Source organism: Herpailurus yagouaroundi, unplaced genomic scaffold (assembly GCF_014898765.1).
Source record: "Herpailurus yagouaroundi ecotype Mexico unplaced genomic scaffold, PumYag 215, whole genome shotgun sequence".
Classification (NCBI taxonomy): Eukaryota; Metazoa; Chordata; class Mammalia; order Carnivora; family Felidae; genus Herpailurus; species Herpailurus yagouaroundi.
The window spans coordinates 5371444-5392334 of record NW_024412446.1 but is presented as its reverse complement, the minus strand read 5'-3'; the positions used below and the strand labels follow the sequence as shown (position 1 = coordinate 5392334).

The 20891-nt window shown below is 38.6% G+C and overlaps 1 protein-coding gene and 2 long non-coding RNA genes across 3 annotated transcripts in view; 2 read left to right on the top strand and 1 right to left on the bottom strand.

Annotated features, from left to right (window-relative positions):
- Nucleotides 1–20891, top strand: part of NF1 (neurofibromin 1) — a 258016-nt gene that overhangs the window by 150544 nt on the left and 86581 nt on the right. Inside the window, exons 31-35 of the mRNA XM_040455091.1 lie at nucleotides 280–438; nucleotides 1035–1132; nucleotides 2346–2492; nucleotides 4674–4820; nucleotides 8600–8710. Of these exons, the coding sequence (XP_040311025.1) occupies nucleotides 280–438; nucleotides 1035–1132; nucleotides 2346–2492; nucleotides 4674–4820; nucleotides 8600–8710 (662 nt within the window). The remainder of the gene's footprint in view (nucleotides 1–279; nucleotides 439–1034; nucleotides 1133–2345; nucleotides 2493–4673; nucleotides 4821–8599; nucleotides 8711–20891) is intronic.
- Nucleotides 8719–11729, top strand: LOC121017170 (uncharacterized). The gene is made up of 2 exons (XR_005784651.1): nucleotides 8719–9264; nucleotides 11315–11729. It is a non-coding gene; the product is annotated as an uncharacterized LOC121017170 (long non-coding RNA).
- LOC121017169 (uncharacterized) lies at nucleotides 13139–16616 on the bottom strand. Its single transcript, XR_005784650.1, has 3 exons — nucleotides 15633–16616; nucleotides 13420–14684; nucleotides 13139–13202 (listed from the first exon to the last, which is right to left on the bottom strand). It is a non-coding gene; the product is annotated as an uncharacterized LOC121017169 (long non-coding RNA).

Sequence of the window (20891 nt, the reverse complement as noted above, 5' to 3'; positions counted from 1 at the left end):
TTTCTTTCTTTCTTTCTTTCTTTCTTTCTTTCTTTCTTTCTTTCTTTTTCCTTTTTTTTTTTAGATACCTTTGTTGTGCTTCAGAAGGGGTGGAGGGCAAGAATTGAGGATAAGCTTTATTTACTGATGTTTGGGGAATAGGAAAAAAATAGAAATGTGTTGTTTACAAGGCTTGATCTGTGCAGAGTTTTTGTGCCAAAGTCTGACCCTCGAGCTCTTTCTTCCCATTTCCTTTTTAAATTCAAACCATATACTCAGTTCTCAACTCCTTATTTTTAGGTGGTTAGCCAGCGTTTCCCTCAGAACAGCATCGGTGCGGTGGGAAGTGCCATGTTCCTCAGATTTATCAATCCTGCCATTGTCTCACCGTATGAAGCAGGGATTTTAGATAAAAAGCCGCCGCCTAGAATTGAAAGGGGCTTGAAGTTAATGTCAAAGGTGAAGAATTATTTTGCTAATCTATTTTAAATTTCCCTTCCAACTAAATTTTCAGTTTTTTGTATTTTCTGTACTCACACTTGAATTTATTTTTGAAATAGCCTGTGGTTTTCACTTATATGCTTTTGTTTTATTTTTAGTTGTTAAATTACAAAGGAATTCATTAGACTGATATCTGATGGACATTATTATCGTGGGAAAATATCTTAACAAATGTCTCCTAAAGATAGTTTTCTATATATTCATTCTGGAAATTCTAAAGTGGAGACTGAAATGGAGACTGTATGAGTTTTTATTAAAAAAAAAACATTAAAAAATTTAATATGTATTTTTATATATGTAAATATGTGTATATGTGTTTATATACGTGTGTGTGTGTGTATATGCATATATATACACACACACACACATACATATGTATATATATGTAGTAATTTGGGAAGGAATAAAAACACCTAATATTTATAGCATGAGGAATAATTTACTCAGCAATAGAAATTATATTGATGAGAAAATTAGTTTTTTGTAAAGAATATGCGAACGTATACACTTCATGCAATGAATGATCTGATTTATAACCGTGTTTTATTATTTAGATACTTCAGAGCATTGCCAATCATGTTCTCTTCACAAAAGAAGAGCATATGCGGCCTTTTAATGATTTTGTGAAAAGCAACTTTGATGCAGCGCGGAGGTAGGATTGCTCTATCTGATTTAAATATTGTCAGTTTCACTGAAGTCTGTGTACTTGGTCTACGTGGAGCTCCTGTGTAGGTTTTTTTCCTCTTCCCGCTCTAGGTCAAGAGCAGAGTTAATCTTATTTTCTTTTACTATACGAGACAGTAGCGAAATAAATCCATATTCTTTATAATTTGATAGTGACTTCCATACTTGAAAACTAGCAGGGATTTTTGGCACATCTACTAAAATAAAAGATTTGAAGTTGCTATAATATGGGGGAGAGGAAAAAGGAAAAGATTCCTTCTTGTAAAAAACTAAAGCCAAAATGGCACATATTATGCTTGATAGTGTATAATGACAATATTTTGATGTTAGAATATTTTTGATACTTCGATTTGGAAGTGTACCTGAACTAAAAAGTTACTCAAAGGAATAATGACAACTGTTGAAGTTTTATGATTTTAGAAAACTTGAGTTCTGTGAGGTGCCATAACTAACTAGTTCTTTCTCTTTATCTCTCTGAGTTGTGGGCTTATCTGTAAATAGGGGCAAAACTGTTTGTGTTCTGAGTGGATTTTAGAGAAACAAATGAGGTAGTGTATGAGAAAATGCTTTGTAAATGTAAGTTTACAGAATTCTACTTTTCATGGAGTGTGAAACTAATTGATCTCATAGTCTAAGCTGGACTTGGGCAACTCTCTCTTGCAGTTTTTCATTGTCGTTCTTACCAGTTTCTGTCTAGTTGGCACTTAAAAGGTATATTGTTGGACTGCAAGCTCTATTGAAGAGAAAAGTGAATGTCAGCATAGGATTCGTATTCCAGCAGATTGACTACCCATAGAAAGTTAAGAGAACAAAGGTTCTCATCCTGGCTCTGACCTAACCAGCTGTGTAACTTTGGGGAAGTCTTTTGTCTTGTCTTGGTCTCCATTTCCTTATCTATAAAGTACTGTACTGGCTTCGATCCAAAGTCTCATCTATCTAAGTTTTGTTGTTGTCTGACTTCAGAACCTACCATGAAGCTGAAGCCCGGTATGGGAAATGGAAAACCAACTTTCTCCTTGTCTCTTCCTGTGTTTAATGACAGTCACATGTGAATAATACTTACAGTCCTCCATACTTGTAATGTCAGTTATTTTACAAAGTTACTTCAGATCAATTTGATTCACACATAGATATGAGTGCATCTAGTTTTTAAAAATTCTAATGGCTTTGTATTTTTTAAGGTTTTTCCTTGATATAGCATCTGATTGTCCTACCAGTGATGCAGTAAATCATAGTCTCTCCTTCATCAGTGATGGCAATGTGCTTGCTTTACATCGTCTACTCTGGAACAATCAAGAGAAAATTGGCCAGTATCTTTCCAGTAACAGGTAAGATTTCGCAGTCATGGAGATTTTGAAAACTCTTAGTTTAAATTTATAAAAATTATTGGGCACGAATAATGCTTTTTTACTCTGCATCTGCTTAGAATAGGAATTAAGGTTTGGAAAGAGAAATGCAGAGCCCTGAACTCTTAAATAGGCAAGCGGTTGACTCGTATGAAATGATGAACAAGTCTACCTGGTGCTACAGACTTTTTTTTTTTTTTTTAAGTGTTAAGCTAAAAAAAAATCACAAATTAGCCCTTTGTATTTTTCTGGTTTGCAAAACATCAAACGTGTGCAACAAGATATAGGGGAGTTTACATTTACTAGAAGTTCAAATGAGTATTGGTATCTGAATCTAAAGAGCACCTAATTCTAGGGAATTTAATAATTAAAACATTGCCAGTGTTCTATTTGTGATACTCTAAGTATTTGAAAATAAAGCTTTATGTAGAAAATACCCAATAATTGAAAAGTATTAACTTGGGTATTGGTTCATTAGCTGTTTTTAAAGCCTCTTGTAGCCTGAATCACTTGCTGCCCTTTCAAGTTGTGTATGTGTATAAACAGCCCAAATTCCCACGCATTCCTCTTACAAATGTAAAATGAGTCCAGAAAAATCTTAAATGCTAATAAAAATGGTTTGCTCATTCATGGGAATGCTAGAAGACCATGAAGCTAAGGCTAACTAATAAAGAGATGGTAGTTTAAAAGAGAGAGCATTTTAATCCTTCATGAAGGGTTACTGGGTTAAAGTGACACTGGCATGACTGAAGTGTGCTGGGACATAAAAGGATGAAGATGCTTTGTCTGTGTGACACGCAAATGAACTGTGAACTTTTAAATGCAAACATTCATTTCTCTTACATAATTCACATACATATTCGTGTAGCTTGATGCTACAGAGTTTTTAAAAATTCGGATATTTCAAAAAAAAAATTCCAAACATACAGAAGAGTATCGGCTGTAATATAACACAGACCCGTGTCTACCAACTAGCTTTAACATTAGTTTGCTATTTTACTTCAGACCTTTATAACATTTTGTTTCTTGGGGGAAAAGCTATTACTTCTCTCCATGAAACTGACAAAATAAGGAAATTATAGGCATATATAATATAGCTTTGTGTGTTTTAAAAATTTGCAGAAATTGGGACGCCTGGGTGGCTCAGTCGATTAAGCGTCCGACTTTGGCTCAGGTCATGATTGCACTGTTCATGGGTTCAAGCCCTGCATCGTGCTCTGTGCTTGAGAGCTCAGAGCCTGGAGCCTGCTTTGGATTCTGTGTCTCCCTCGCTCTCTGCTCCTCCCCCGCTCTCACTCTCTCATAAATAAACATTAAAAATTTTGCATAAATTATATAGCAAATAAGTCTCTTCACACAATATTCTGTTTGAGATTTACCATTAACTTACGTTAGTATTTTATTGAATGACTATATCAAAATTTATTTTCACATTTCCTAATTGATGGATATTTAGGCCTGTTTCTTGATTTTCACTGTTCTAAATAGTAATGTAATAAATATGCTTCATATTTGTCTTCTTGTGTATTACCTGAATGTGTGATTGCTGGGTTCTGGGGTACACACAGCCCTTCCTTTTCTAGACACCGCTCCATTACTTTTCAAAGTGTACATGCTCATTTACACTTTGATCAGCACTGCGTGAGAGTACCTCTTTATACACATCCTCACCAAAGTTGACATTAGTAAACGTCATAATTTTTGCCGATTTGATGTTTGTGAAATGGTATCTTGTTATTCTCGTGTAGTTTTAAATGCTTAATAGTTACTGAAAATCCATATGTACCGTGGTTAAGCAGAGATCTGATACCAATGACAAATATGTCCAATTCATAAAGAGGAGTTTCTCAAGAAGGATTCTTTTCATCCTGTGAAAAAGTGGATTACAATGTTATTTTTACTTATTGCTTGTTTAATGGCAATGGATTAAGAATACTAGAAAAAATGAATTTTTATGTAAATTTTGTAGTTTGGGGAGTGGTCATATTTCTAAGATGTCTCCGTGTATATTTACAACCTTCGAGGTCTTTTTGTTGCTATTTTTACAAATCATTGGGAACCACCAGCTGACAGTAAGAAGTAAAGCAACCAGTGATAAGCTAAAGCAATGTGTACAGCTACATGTGAACCGCTGCTTTTTTCTAAGTAGTTTGCTGTTTCTAGGGATCACAAAGCTGTTGGAAGACGACCTTTTGATAAGATGGCAACACTTCTTGCGTACTTGGGTCCTCCAGAGCACAAACCTGTGGCCGATACACATTGGTCCAGCCTTAACCTTACCAGTTCAAAGTTTGAGGAATTTATGACTAGGTAAAGTACCACCATGAAATAATAATTGCTCTCTTTTGGTTGAGATGCAAGGTTTACCAGGAGACCACTTGTTGGATATACTTGTATTTCTGATGGAAGATTATTAGGAAAGATGTGCTTGATGATCACGTTGCCCTATTTTGGGATCCCACTTGTTTCTTACCTTATCTCTTGTTGACATGTGCTTTGTTTTATAGTTGATTTTCCTCTAAAAATAATATCTTTTTGAATGGTACTGTGTCATATTGCTTTGGGGTGTTTTTGCATTTAATACTTATAATGGAGGGTAGATAATCATATTTTAGTTAAGGGAGATTCTGCAGCTCAGTGTGAGTAACTGATTTGCCCAAGTTCCCACACCTCAGTCATGGGTCCTTTGGTTTTAAGTTCTGAGCTCTTTCTTTCTGCCACACTGTAGCATTTTTCAGAACCCTCCCCAAATTTGATGCTATTAACCTCTTTTAGATTGAGACTCCCCAAATTCAGTAAATTTCAGTATTGCTGTAAAATTTCTGTGGACATTTGTTTCAAATCTCATTTAGATGGATTTAGTTTGTGAGGTAAAAGAGCCTCCTTGTTAGACATTCACTTTTATGACGTTCCAGCGAAGATGGTGTGCTGAGTCCTTTAGTCTTTACGGTACCTTTCATAGTACTTTACACTTAGTCACTTAGTAAGTGCTTCAGTGACTGTGGGTGTTTTGTTCATAATATGTGCCAGAGACAGAAGTAAAAAAGCAGAAATTAAAATGCAGAAATTAACTCACATTAGAGATTGGCATATACTGTGCTTTGCAATGTAAGTGCTGGCTATTGATCATATTACAGATAGGCCATAGTTTTGTACACATGACTCCAGTTCTTTGATACCATTAAAAGAATGTGTGAACACAAAACAGTCTCCTTTCCAGCTTATTTTTTATCTTTAGCTCTACTATATTCTTTTCATTGTAACAAATGTTTATTCCTAAGTGATTAAAGAAATACTTTCCACACAAAGTTTTCATATTATGTAATTGAAAATTACACAGTACAAAAACATACAGCTTTTTTATTCACCACTTACTGAGAACATCCTAGCCATTTTTCCACTTTTCTAAGAAAACCTATTTATTGCTCCTTCTCTGAGACCCTAGCTTCCCTTATAAAAGACAATCTTCCACGCTTTTGGAGACTAACCGATCTAACAGTGTCTGGTATATATAGTGTTCAATAAATGTTAAGTGTTATTTTTGTTCTCCTCTCAGCTCCCGCTGATGCTCTTTGAGACCCGTTTTTTTTTTTTAAAAAAAAAAAAAAAAAAAAAAATGAAGAAAGCTTCATTTTCTCAACTATAAAAATAAAAATTGTTAAGTTATTCAAAAGTCAGAAATCTAAAGAAAGTAAAAAATTCTCAGTTACTCTTCTTAGAGATATTCACCTTTTAGAGATAATTCAGTTAACATTTGACACACAGCCTCATAATCATTTGTACGTATGTGTACCTGTTACCCTTATCAAACAATATCTAGGTTGTTTCCATTAATACTAAACAAATGCTGAGCTGGTACTGGCAATATAATGAACTGAGATGATAGAACCTCTCTCCCCCACCCCTTCCAGGACATAAGAGATACATGACGTACAGAAGTACTAGGTCGAAGTATTTTATACTATATTACCTAGTATTATACTATACTACTACACTATACTACTGTAATACCTAGTATTGTATACTAGGTATTTGCTTTTTTATTTATTTTTTTTTAATTTTTTTTTCAACGTTTATTTATTTTTGGGACAGAGAGAGACAGAGCATGAACGGGGGAGGGGCACAGAGAGAGGGAGACACAGAATCGGAAACAGGCTCCAGGCTCTGAGCCATCAGCCCAGAGCCCAACGCGGGGCTCGAACTCACAGACTGCGAGATCGTGACCTGGCTGAAGTCGGACGCTTAACCGACTGCGCCACCCAGGCGCCCCGGTATTTGCTTTTTTAATGTTTGAGAGAGAGCACCAGCGTGAGTGGGGGAGGGGCAGAGAGAGAGCAAAAGCGAGAATCCCAAGCAGGCTCCATGCTCAGCACGGAGCCCGCCTGAAGGCTCAATCTCACAACCCTGAGGGGTGCTTGGGTACCTCAGTCAAGTGTCTGACTTCGACTCAGGTCATGATCTTGCTGTCTGTGAGTTCAAGCCCCAGGTCTGGCTCTGTTGCTGACAGTTTGGAGTCTGGAGCCTGCTTCAGGTTCTGTGTCTCCCTCTCTCTCTGCCCCTTTCCCTCCCCGCCCCCACTCAACAAATAAACATTAAAAAAAATTTTTTTTAACCTCATGACCCTGAGATCGTGACCTGAGCTGATACCAGGAGTCAGACACTTAACCGACTGAGCCATCCAGGTACCTCCAAAGGAAATATATTTTTAAAATATTTTATTCTTAAAACATATAGCTGGAAGATAATTTCTGAGCACATTGCCAACATATGGTCAGTACAGATTGATAAAGAAGTGGAAAATATGAAAAAAGTTAAGAGATGCAGATGACAGAAGGAGAAGGTCCAAAATGAGTAATAGATGTTTCAGAAATGGAGCTTAGAGAGAACGGAGAAGAGGTAATATTTGAAGAGACAACAGATGACAACGTCCCAGGGTTGGTGAATGACCTGAAGCTTCAAATAATTACACACTGAATGTTTAACAGAATACATAAAAATCAAATCAGGCTTTTTCCGAAACATTTTAAAATACATATGGGGATCTGACATTCGACAAAAAATTCACCTAGCAATGGGCACGTGGGTTGCTTCCATATCTTGGCTATTATAAATAATGCTGCAATAAATATAGAGTACATGTATCTTTTCAGATTAATGTTTTCATATTCTTTGGGTGAATACCCAGTGGAGTTATTGGATCCTATGGTAATTCTATCTTTAATTTTTTGAGGAACTTTCACACTGTTTTCCACAGAGGCTGCGCCAACCTTCATTCCCACCAACAGTACATGAGGGTTCCTTTTTCTCCAGCATCCTCGCCAACACCTATTGTTTCCTGTGTTTTTGATTTTAGCCATAGAATGGACTTTTAATAAATGGTGTTGCTACAACTGAGTGAGTGACTGGAAAAAGGTGCTCCCATCATTCATGAGGATAAACTCCCATGAAGAAGAAAACATATGCAAAGGAAGGCCTTTTTAATCATTCAGAATTATAAACCCAAAAAGAAAAGGTTGATAAACTGAACTCTTGAAAGACAAATAAATAAAAACTCAACAGCTTCTAGAAAAAGAAAATACCATGATTAAAAACAATCCTACGGTAGGGACGCCTGGGTGGCTCAGTCAGTTGGGTGTCTGACTTCGGCTCAGGTCATGATCTCATGGCTCATGAGTTCGAGCCCCATGTCGGGCTCTGTGCTGACAGCTCAGAGCCTGGAGCCCTCTTCAGATTCTGTGTCTCCCTCTCTCTCTGCCCTTCCCCCACTTGCACACTGTCTCTCTCTGCCTCTCTCTCTCAAAAATAAATAAACTATTAAAGGATTTTTTTAATTTAAAAACAATCCTATGGTTCATATTACTGCCCAGGGTAGTGCTAAGGACGACTTGTTATGTTTCAAAGAGGAACATCTTGAAATTTTGGGTACTTGTTGTCAGATTGCCCTTCAGGAAGTGTGTTGCTTTTAAATGTTTTGTCATTTAGTATATTTCATCACTGGTCTAATCATGGGTTTTTATAAATACTCAATGGACAATATAAAGCCTATGAGTTACCCTGTTTTTTGTTTGTTTGTTTGTTTTTCCTTTCAGGCATCAAGTACATGAAAAAGAAGAGTTCAAGGCTTTGAAAACATTAAGTATTTTCTACCAAGCTGGGACTTCCAAAGCTGGGAATCCTATATTTTATTATGTTGCACGGAGGTAAGAAATACTGTTTCAGTTTCTCTTATCAGAGTGTTTAAAATGGAGAGAGACAGCAAGTTTGATTTTTCCCGTTTGACTTCACTGGAATTGAAGACAAGTTTACCTGGAAGAATATAAATATAGCAGGGTAAATAACCAGCCTGTCCCAAAATGATACGTGGTATATTAGAAATTGCTTTTCAGGAGACCTGTTTCCTACTGGCTTCTCTTTCTTACGTCAGTTTTTTTTATACTTCTTACAATGGATTAATTACCAAGAATAACAAAAAAATAGCAAAGAATCTTTTCTTTTTAGGTGTATTCTGATTAATATCTACAACATGACAAATAAAACTTTAAGAATCTGTTTCTAAGAACTTTCAATAATATGCTGTGTATGTCAACATCAGGGTGATTTAACAAATAATTTAGAGAAGGTGTGGAAATTTCTATAAAGATGGCACAGGTGCCAGCTTGGAAAATTGATTGCATTTTTTTTCATGCTGTCTTCAGTCCAGGCTAGTGCCTAGAAAACCTTTCTGAAAATGCTGTGAGCTCCTTCTTCACAGTAGGTATGAAGCTTTGCGTTGCTTTCCCTGCTACTGTCTTCTCTTTCTTGCCTCATTCTTTCTACCTTTTGAGAACTTACCTGTGATACAAGTTGGCGAGTTTTACTTCTTGCTGTTCATGTCATAAACTCGTGGTATTTGAACCGCAGAGACGGTGTGGTCTAACAGAGAGACCATTGGTTTTGGAATTTCAAGGACTATGTGTAATCTTAGTTTTACTATTCAGTGGCTGTAGAAATTAATCTTCCTGAGTTTCCTGAATTTAACATACGTTGAAGAGTTCTGTCAGGAGACTGAATGGCCATGGATTGCGAGAGCTTGTCGGTATATAGGAAATGGCGGTTGAGAAATGGCGGGAGGGGACTGAGCAAAGGGATGCAGAAGGTGGGAAACTAATTTAGTCAAATAATTCAGATAGCATTAAGACCAGGAAGCCCCAAGAACTGGGTCTTATGGAATCAAGAGAGTATAGAAACTTGCATTTACCCTGTGCTCTCCTCTTGAACAACTCTGAGTAAGGTCTCTTCGTTTCCCTTGAAAGTCTTCTCTCCAACTTTTCTATCAGTTCCTGTTTCTAAATCACCTAAGGTAATTTTCACTTTCTTTTGCAATTGGGATGAAGCATATTTGTGTTTCAACCACAACTTTTAATGCAGTCGGTATATTTTGACCCTCCCTATTTTGCTGAAGTAATAAAAAGTGAAACACTGGTGAGAGAGGCAAACAGGTGCGTGTCCTCCTCCCCCTTTAACTTCTCGTTAGTTTACAAGGAGCAAAGATTTCTGGGAAACCTCAGTGCAGACACCCTCTGTTGGATTAAAGCAGTGGGATTTCCGGGAAACCTATGTAACATGGTGATTTGAGAGTGTTAAGGATTCTCAACTTTGTTGCTTAACTAGCCACATAATCTTAGACAAGTTACTTTTTTCTGAATCCGTTTCTTCATATGTTAAAAAAAAGGTGAGGGGTAGAACTTATAAAAACTGTCGACCTGTCCCATAAAATATTTTGTGACTTAAAAGTTCTGTACAGAGTATGTTTGAGGTTTTCTTTTCTTTTCTTTTTTCTTTTTGTTTTTTTGGTAGCACTCTTCCAGTTTCAGATTTTGGGTACTTTCAGCTTTTTATTTAGACCTCCTAGAGCTCCTCTTGGCCTTCATTTTCACCTGGTGTGAAGTCTTAGCTCAAAGACAGTTGAGCACATAGTAGCTCAGAGCAGAGAGAAGCCTGTTTCCTCCACTGTACAAGTCCAGAAGATTGTAAAGGCCTTATCTTTACATGGCCAGCTTTGTCAAAGAGCGCTTGGGTTGGACTTCTCTTTTGATATTCTTGTGTTTCTATGGCTTGGACTACAATGTATTCATTAACGTCTTTTGACCTGTGGATTCCATTCACCTTACAAATAGTCCAGGGACATTTCAGACTTGAAGTATGCAAAACTTAATTCTGTATATTCAGTTCCACTTTTTCACACTGTATTTTTCAATAACATCATTCTTCGTTCCCATGCTAGAAACCCTGATCTTTTTAAATTCTTACCTCTTTCTTTTAGCCTCCTCCTTATCAGTCACCTAGTCTTGATTTTAACAGTGAGATCCTGACAAATCAATTAAGTTGTTTTAGTGTGACCTTTGTTATTGCAAAGAAGCCCTTCTTATTTTCTCAGGAAAAACATGAATTGCAGCAGAGCCTGCCCAGATGTAGACAGAACTAGGTGGCTATCAGTTCTGGAACCAGTTTACACTCTGACTCCCTCTTGGCTTCCTAATCAACTCTGCTTCATGATTTTTCTCTTTCTGTATCCCTTCAGTTTTAGCCCCAGCCACTAATTCTTTCATTACCTCAGTACTTCATGCTTCAAATTCCAAAAAGAGAATGTGGTTCAGCTGAATAGTATCTGTTTGGCAAAACTTTTCATGCTAAGTGCTTGCTCCTAGCTCTAGTCATGTGATCAAAATAACCACCTACTGCTATTTTTTTTTAGCAGGGGCTGTCCTTTGGTATGTGTTCTATTTTTTTTTTTTAATTGGATCTTAATGGTTTATTTCTTTTAGGTGCCTTGAAAATGCCTTTTGGAACCATTTTTTGCCCCACTGCCATTACTGACACTTGCTTATTAGCTCTTACCTGTGCTAATGCAGCATTATCCTCCAACTTCCTAATTCGCGGGGAACTTCTTCCGGGTCATCTCCACATTGCTTCTGGAGGCAGTTGCCAGTACACATCTCATCTCGTCGTTCTTGTGGTGTTAAATAGCACCATTGATTCCTCATATAAAGGAATCCACAGGTTCTGTTGTCAGGCATGCAAGGTGCTCCATAATTATTACCTAATTGAGTTCCTAATCTTTCCCTGCTAGTCCCTCCCATAGATTTATGCTCCTACCCTGTAGTAAAGTACCATAAATACAAGAACAATTGTTGCAGCCTTGTTTATAGTAGCAAAAAAAAAAAAAAGAAAGAAAAGAAAGAAAACACCGTAACTATGTTCCAAAGGGGAATTGTTGAATATATGATGCTGCCTCTATATTATGGAATAATATACAATGTGTTGTTTTTTCTACTTGTTACAAGCAACGGAAATGAAATTCAAACTTGTGCAAACTAAAAAGGGTATCATTTGGCACATGCACCTGAGGAGATCAAGGGATGGCCTGGCTTCTTGCATGACCTCGTGCAGAGCTTTGAACAGGGTCATCTGGAGAACGTTGTCTTCTCTCTCTCGACTCCACTTCCTTTGGGTCGATGTCATTCCCAGGAAGCTCTTCCCCATGGTCAGCAGTGGATTGCGTTCTCAGCTTAACAACTGAGGGAAAATGACCTCTTTGCCAGTAGGTACAGCAAGGGTCCTGGTTTTACTGGCCTGGCTTGAGTCACGTGCCAATTCTTGAGGCAATCGCTGTGGCAGGGGGATGGGATATCTTGGTTGTCTGGGCCTGAATCATGTGCCCATCCCTGGAGCACAGTGGTGAAACTGTAGCCCTACTTGAATTACATGAGTTGAAAGGGAAAACTGGACTGCAGATACCAGGATGAGGAAAAATGGATTCTCATCAGGCAAGAGTAACAGAAGTGTTCCAGTGCAGCTTTAAAAAGACCCAGAAGGAGGACTGTGGCACTTGTCATACAGGGTGCCGAGGAATATGTGTGCACAAGCATATACAGCTGGAGAAATGTGTGCAAATATGCACATTAAACTATTCACGTTGCTTATGACGGGAGTATGACTGGAGGAGGTCGAAGACCAGTTAGAATATTTATTATGTATCTCTCTGGGTTGTTACCAGGAGCATGGGTTATTTGGGGAGAATACTTAAAAATGTGAAACCTAAAAGTTTTACATGAATGTTAGAAACATTATACCTGGCAGTTGCTTTTTGGGTGGCACTAGTGCTAACATTTACTGAGTGCTTTCTCTGCATTAGGCGAATTGTGCCTGTGGTAGAATTTTTCATGGAGCCCCGACACTAACCTTCTGAGGACTTGTTAAGAGCAGTGAAGGACATGTGTATAAATAAACTTGTCAAGAGAAGTGGCAAGTCACCCCCAAACCTAGCTGTCCGAATGACCTGGAGAATTAAAACAGGAAACATGTCCCGAGACCCTGTCCTGGGCTACCAGATCAGAATCCCTTGGGGAGAGCCTAATCTATGTATTCAGCAGGCACCCGGAGTGATTCATCTGTAATCCGTTTATGACTGAAGTTTGGGAATCCCACCGGGTCGTGTATTTCACTCATGGCAGCACAACTGCTCAGAATCAGCTGGTTTCAAACCTTAACAACTACACTATTAATGACATGGTTGTTATCAGTGTTAAAATTATATACTAGGTTTTGGGGTTAAATCAACCCTTGTAGACCAGCATGAAACTTCCGAATAGTTTTGAGATATATTTCTATAGGGAAGAGTTCTGAATTCTAGGCATCTGATTTACAAATGACCTTTTCAACGTTTATTTATTTTTGGGACAGAGAGAGACAGAGCATGAACGGGGGAGGGGCAGAGAGAGAGGGAGACACAGAATCGGAAACAGGCTCCAGGCTCTGAGCCGTCAGCCCAGAGCCCGACGCAGGGCTCGAACTCCCGGACCGCGAGATCGTGACCTGGCTGAAGTCGGACGCTTAACCGACTGCGCCACCCAGGCGCCCCACAAATGACCTTTTCAAATACCAGGGAAATGTTTACTCAGAGCAAGATAGTCTTGTCATTGGACCAGCTGCATTATGCATTACAGTAGTTAGCAGAGTCGGGGCGCCTGGCTGGCTCAGTCGGAAGAGCATGCAACTCTTGATCCTCAGGGTCATGAGTTTGAGCCCTACCTCTGGGTGTAGAGATCCTTCAAATAAATTAAAAAAAAAAAAAAAAAAAACATTTTTTTTTTCAAAAAACAGAATTGGCACATTTTTTACCGTAACAACATATTACTGTTCCACATTTCATGAAATAGGTGACACAGGTGTTTTGTGTAGTATCTTCTCGTAAGATTAGCACATGTCTGTTTAATAAAAGCTGATACAAAAATAGCACACACCACTCCTCATTCCCCGTCCTCTGTCCCCTTCTCTCATACACAGAGGTGTACTTTGGTTAGACATCACCAACACAATTTCTTCTCTTACACTTTTAATGTAAGAATCTGAGTTTCAACTCAATTCTGCAGACATTTAAAAGGCAAACGTGGCATTTTGCTTGTTTTAGCATTTTTAAGGAAGAAAACCATTATATTAAGGTAATAAACTTACACAATTAAAATCTACAACCTAATTAAGCCAGGATAATGATAACTTCCTAACAAGTAAGTTGAAATAAATTTGATTTTCCTAGTGTGCTTGTTGTAATTCGCAGATAGTAATGAACTGAGATAGGAATGCAGAAGTTCAAGTCCACTTCAGCCCGAGTGCACACAAAACAGTGAGCATATTATATAGAAAAGAAAGTGAGTGCTGTCCATTGGATTCCGTTTCGTGCCACCACTTCCCATAGTCATCATGTTCATGGTTGTGGCTATCTTTGGGGTCACTGCTGTTTTCAGAGGTGTCTTGGCATTTGAAATCATCTTTGTATTTGAGATTCTTTGGAGATTTGAAGTTGTCTTGAGAGTCGAGATTGTGTTGGAATTCGAGATTGTCTTGGAATTCGAGATTGTGTTGGAATTCAAGGTTACGTTGGAATTCGAGTTTGTGTTGGAATTCGAGGTTGTGTTGGAATTTGAGGTTGTGTTGGAATTCGAGGTTGTCTTGGAATTCGAGGTTGTCTTGGAATTTGAGGTTGTCTTGGAATTTGGGATTGTCAGAGAATTCAGACTCATCGCGGGACTCGAGACTGTCATAGACCTTGAGGTCATTAATGTTGTAGTGCTCCCCAAAGTGTTAGTGACAAACAGGAGGAACAGGCTGATGAGTGACAGCTTGAACACCATTTTCCTGTGTCAAAATAATTATAGAAATTTACTGACACTCGGAACAGAAATCTAAGAATTAGCTTTTTTTAAAGAGGAACACCTGGGGGCACCCCGGTGGCTCAGTCGGTTGGGCATCCAACTTTGGCTCAGGTCACGATCTCACGATTCATGAGTCCGAGTCCTGCGTCAGGCTCTGTGCTGACAGCTTGGAGCTCAGAGCCTGGAGCCTGCTTTGGATTCTGTGACTCCCTCTCTTTCTGCCCCTCCCCCACTTGCTCTGTGTCTCTGTAGCTCAAAAAATAAATGAATGTTAAAAAATTAAAAAAAAAAAAAAAAAGAGGAAAACCTGAAGGAAATCTCATTCCAGCACTGGGGAAATGCTGGTCTTGGGCTTCACAATTTTTTTTTTTGAAGTTTATTAATTTATTTTTGAGAGAGAGAGAGAGAGAGAGAGGGAAAGAGAGAGAATCTCAAGCAGGCAATACACTGTCAGTGCAGAGTCTAATGTGGGGCTCGTACCCACGAACTGTATCATGATCTGAAGTCTGGCGCTTAACTGACTGGCACCCCAACAATTTCATAGTTTTTAAGATAGGGAAAAAGAATGATCAATACCAACTCCTTACAAATGGACTTACAAATGGACTCAGACAAAGGGCATAACTTACCTGAGAATGCATATCTAAAAATGTGTAGAACTAGAACTTGAGTCTGACTCTTAGTCCAGTCTTCTACAGACATACACCAAAAGTTTAATAATAAACCATTTTTAAAGTAAGGCTTATTTACTTTTATCTTACATTCAAACCTAATGGCTTGCCACATGTAAGATAATGCAACTACCCCATGTTGGTCATGGTTAAATACTCTTTTAACTTGAAGTGCAGACTTTAATTTTACGAATCTAATACATCCTAAAAGTTACATTTGCCTCTAATATGTAATTCAGAAAATTTGAAGTTAATATTACCTTTTGATGTTTTTTTCTTCGAAGATTAAGAATTCAGGCTTTCTCCAGTGTCCCTTGGGGAATCTAACTTCTTACCGTATGCTGTTTAAATACAATCAGTGAGGAGGTCACATGTTCTGAACTTGACCTGGGATTTGCTCTTTGGAAATGTCCTATTGAGTATTTTCCAAACAGCTAGTACAAACAGCTGGACCTTGGCAGAGATCAAGGAATTCAAATAAAGTCTTTCTAAAATTCTACTTGTTTATTTAAGGAAGCTGGTGAACATATCTTTGTTATTCCTCTTATCTATGTGTTCATTAGTTTCTTCACTAGACTAACTAGAGGACTCTATTATTTTGCCTGCTGTGATTATCATGACTTTAAATCAAGTAAGTATATTAAGAGACAGATGTCTTAATTTTTCTTAAAACATCTTGCTTATATGTTTATAGGTTGATTCTGACCATGTTATTTTGAAGTTTTAAAAATGATTCAGGAATATAGCATTTCAGGCATTTAATAATACATAATCCATTAGAAAAGAAGTTAAACCTTATTAATATAAAACAAGCTTAGTAAGAAAAGAAAGAAAAGGATTGCATATGGAAGTGATACTGTCATACCGTGTTAACAAAGTTTTTGTTTTTGTTTTTTTTAATTTTTCTTTTTAAGTGGGCTCCATATCCAGTGGGGGGCTTCAGCTCACGACCCTGAGATCAAGAGTCACATGCTTTACTGATTGAGCCAGCTAGGCACCCCAACAAAGTTTTTTTTCTTTAATACATTAAACCCCCCACGTTGAAGCACATTAAGTATATTCTTTAAAGGAATTTTGTCTTTTGATTATTTCTTTTCCTTGATAATTAGCATACAGGGAAGTTCAGTTGTATCGTGCTAACGTTTTCGTCACGTTGGCCGGCACTCTTTAAAATTGTGTTGACATACAAGGAAATTGCTACAAAAATGGCAGAAGTACAAGTCGGTACATGTTCCTCACATGTTTTACTTTGCTATAAAGATTTGTTTCTCCTGAATGAATAGAACCAGTGCTTGCTAAACCTTATTTATGTGGCACATGTAATAAAGAACCTCGCTAAACTGGAGATTAGCGTGATTAGACCTAAGAAGTCAACATAAAAAGCCTCTTAGCAACCAGAGTAAAAATTTATAAATCAGAGTCCTCAGATAACACCGATAACTCCTTAGTGATGCTCCAAACACTTCATCTCAACTTATTTAAAATTTAAAATTCAAAATTTTCCCTTTCCTATGTTTGAACCCAGATAGGTTCTTCTCATAGTCGGATTCTCAGTAAGTTGCATCATCACCTAGCCAAATGGCTTTCCTACCGTGGACTTTTCATGGTCCTCTTTGACTTATTAATCTTAAACTGTCTAGGCATCTTGATGAAAATTAGGTAAAATTTAAAACTCTGAACTGTCCACTCAGGTGCTCTTAATCAGAAGCCATTTGCCATTCATTATTCAGGTCTTTAAATACCTCCTGCCTCTTTTCGTTTGTTCAGTCTCCCCCCATCTGCCCAACAGACTTCTTCTCGTTCACAGTTCTGTTCTTCCTTCCAGGTCTAACTCGGATGGCAGTGTCTTTTCTCTGAGCCTTCCCTAATTCTATACTTGAGAATCAGTCATTTTAAGACTTCATACTTTTAGAGCATGGATCAGAGTCTGCTTGTTACTATAGATGTATCCTAAATCTCTCTTCCACCATATCCTGGCGTTCTCCTGGTCAGGATTACCTCTTCTCTATATTCCCTCTGACTGCTAGCCCAGTGAGTGCTGGGACAGAACAGGATACAGTCAACACTGGAATTGATTTGTTTCTTTATGTCTGTGGGCTGATATCATTAATGATGTTTAGAATGATAGGAGCCATTTGGTCATTTGCAGTTTTCCTAAGTGTAATTTTGCCAGTCATGGGTCTGAGTTGAAGTCCCATCCCTATTTTCTTACTGCCGTTTGAGAGGTTTCTTCATTTGTATAATGATCACACTGCACGTTCGTAATCCCTTAGCTGTAATTCTGAAATGCAAAATCCTCTGGAAACCTGAAGGATTTTGTCAAAAAAAATTTGGTACCAAAACTTATTTGGTGGAAACGCCTAATCTGCCTTGGCGTGAGGCTTTTCATCATTGTTATTAGTACTATCTGTATTTGTCCCACTTAGTGGGTGTTAATGTTTCACTGAAGAAATCTCAGGTTGACTTGGGGTATGGTCTCAAATTCTACTGAAGTGTTATATAATACACCATAAGGCTAGTGCTTCTCAATGTGTTTCTCCTGTTCCTTCCGGGCACATCCACCACACTGCTCCATGAGTCTTTATAGTTAGGTGGTGCCACGCGTCTGTGTCTCAGTCAGGACAACGTAGGCTCCACTGATGTATGTCCCTTCCAGGCCTTCTCACCACTCGTCCATCTGGTGTCTTCTCTCAACACCTAGTAGCAACCAACGGTTCAGGAGGGGGTTCTACACATGGTGAACTACGGGATGACCTGATACCAGTGAGAAGTAAACTTTTGTTGTCTTAGCCAGGGTTGTGTTGGCATTGTGGCAGAAGTTAGTTCATGCTGACAAATACAGCTGGGTGCTGGGTAACTTGCCGTGGCCTCTCCAGATCCACTCCCTGTACGCCCCGGTCGTCCCCTGAGAGGCCGAGCTGTGTGTGGAGGATAGCATTGGACGTCTTTGCTCACCTCCTTCTCTTTGACCTGTGGGGAAGAGTGTATTCTTTCACCTCGCTTCCTGCAAGGTCACGGTGGGCTGACTGCATCCCTCTGTGAAGATCATGGTTTTTGTCAGACGGCCCTCTCTGTGTCTGGTTTCTGGCAACTGCTCCCTGCCTGACTCCTTCAGGTCTACTGTCCGACTGTCTAACAGTTTCCCTTATCTCTCTCTTAGGAAACCCTTCCCTCTCCTCTGTACACGTTCTCTCATATCCCAGTTTGAGTGTGCCACCTGTTTCCTGCTGGAACCTAAACTACTACAAACAGTATATGCACTGTGTTGTCTTCCTCAAAATCTGAACGACTCTAAATTCTGAACCGTATCTTGTCCCAAGGTTTCAGATGAGGGATTGTGGATCTGTGCCACATTCATAAGTTTATTGTGAATATTGTGATAGTATTTGCGTGGCATTCAGAACTGTGCCCAGCAAGTAGTAAGCATTGGGTAGATAGTAGCCAGAATTGATGTAAGAATAGCAACCGTGTTCTTAATTTTTATCTGGGAAATCCAGATTTCTCATATTTAGTGCTGGAGCTTTGGAACTAGCAAGGAATTATAAGAGCAGTATCTTCCCTTATATATTACCTTGAATTGACCTTTTTTTTTTTTTTATGTTTCTGGAACTTTCTATCTTCACCTATTGATTCTTTCAGAACTCTTAAATGGAGAAAAGGGATCTTATTTATAAAATCATCTCAATGCTCATAAATTTTATATAGCAACTTCTGGAGAATTTCAAGTTGCAATTTTAATATGTTACTCTAGAAATAATTAGGTCCTGTTTTTTCTTCCGTAACTTTTCTCTTCCATCTTTGGGTTTTTGTCTCATGAATAGGACACTTGAATGTTTTCTTGGGTGGCAGTTACACAAACACTCTGTTAGCAATGGAAGCACTCTTTGCTGTTTAGAACACCCTCTCTAAGTACTCTGCCATTATGTTTATTACACCTGTACATCATGTCCCTTCAACTTTTAAAGTTTGGAAAGTTGGTGCCTGGATGGCTCAGTCGGTTAAGCGTCCGACTTCGGCTCAGGTCATGATCTCCCGGTTCATGGGTTCAAGCCCCATGTTGAGCTCCGTGCTCTGTTACCTCCGAGTCTGGAGCCTGCTTCAAATTCTGCGTCTCCGCCTCTCTGCCTCTCTCCCCCTCATGCTCTGTCTCTCTGTCTCAAAAATAAATAAAACATTAAAAAATAATAATAAAATTTTGAAAGTAATATGTGTTTGCTTCTGAAAGCAATTAGGGTTTTCAGGATTAACATTTTTATCATGCTACTAGTGGGCTTTTACCTGTGTTTAAAAGTAGAACATCTAGGGGCGCCTGGGTGGCTCAGTCGGTTAAGCCTCCGACTTCGGCTCAGGTCACGATCTCGCGGTCCGTGAGTTCGAGCCCCGCGTCGGGCTCTGTGCTGACCCGCTCAGAGCCTGGAGCCTGTTTCGGATTCTGTGTCTCCCTCTCTCTCTGACCCTCCCCCGTTCATGCTCAGTCTCTCTCTGTCTCAAAAATAAATAAACATTAAAAAAATTTTTTTTTAATTTTTTTTTTTCAACATTTATTTATTTTTGGGACAGAGAGAGACAGAGCATGAACGGGGGAGGGGCAGAGAGAGAGGGAGACACAGAATCGGAAACAGGCTCCAGGCTCTGAGCCATCAGCCCAGAGCCCGACGCGGGGCTCGAACTCACGGACCGCGAGATCGTGACCTGGCTGAAGCCGGACGCTTAACCGACTGCGCCACCCAGGCGCCCCCAAAAAATTTTTTTTTTAAGTAGAACATCTAAAACATATCAGAAGTGTGTAGTACAAGTGGCTTTCATTGTGGACAATTACTCGTGAAGACACTATTTGTAAGCTTCCTGAGAAAGTGGATATGCAAATATGCAGAAACAGACTATTGTTATGTTAGACTTAAATGTGATACATTTTAGAATTGTACTTCACTTTTCTACAGTAAAATACCAGCCGTTTCATTTTAGAAATCTAATATAGGAAAAGTAACACTTTTCCCCTTGTTGCAAAATACATGTTCCAAGAGCAAATGACTGTTTGGGAGCAAGTTTTTTTTTCCTACTTTTGTAATACTGTAAGTCTGTTACCTCATTTTGGCTTGTTGTCATTTAATCTTATTTTTCGTTAATGGTGAAAACAAAGTGATTTAATTTCTGAGGGATGTCTAGAATAGACATCCTCCTTTCTGTTTCCTTCTCTCGGGTAATAGTGTCTCCAACTGCCTTGAGCTTTAAATAGAAGCCTTAGCATCAGTCTTCACTTCTACCTGTTCTTAACCACAGGCATCTGATTAGTCAGTGAGTGTTTCTGATTCTGCTTCACAAAGTGTTTTATGCTTTATCTTCACACTCCATTTACAGTTCAATCGGTTGTCAAAGCTGGGGTTAGTGAACAAACATTTGTGGTAAAGGACCAAGTAAGTAGGCTTTACAGGCCAAATAGTTTTTCATTTTCTTTCTTGCTTGCTTTTTCTTTTTCTTTCTTTCTTTCTTTCTTTCTTTCTTTCTTTCTTTCTTTCTTT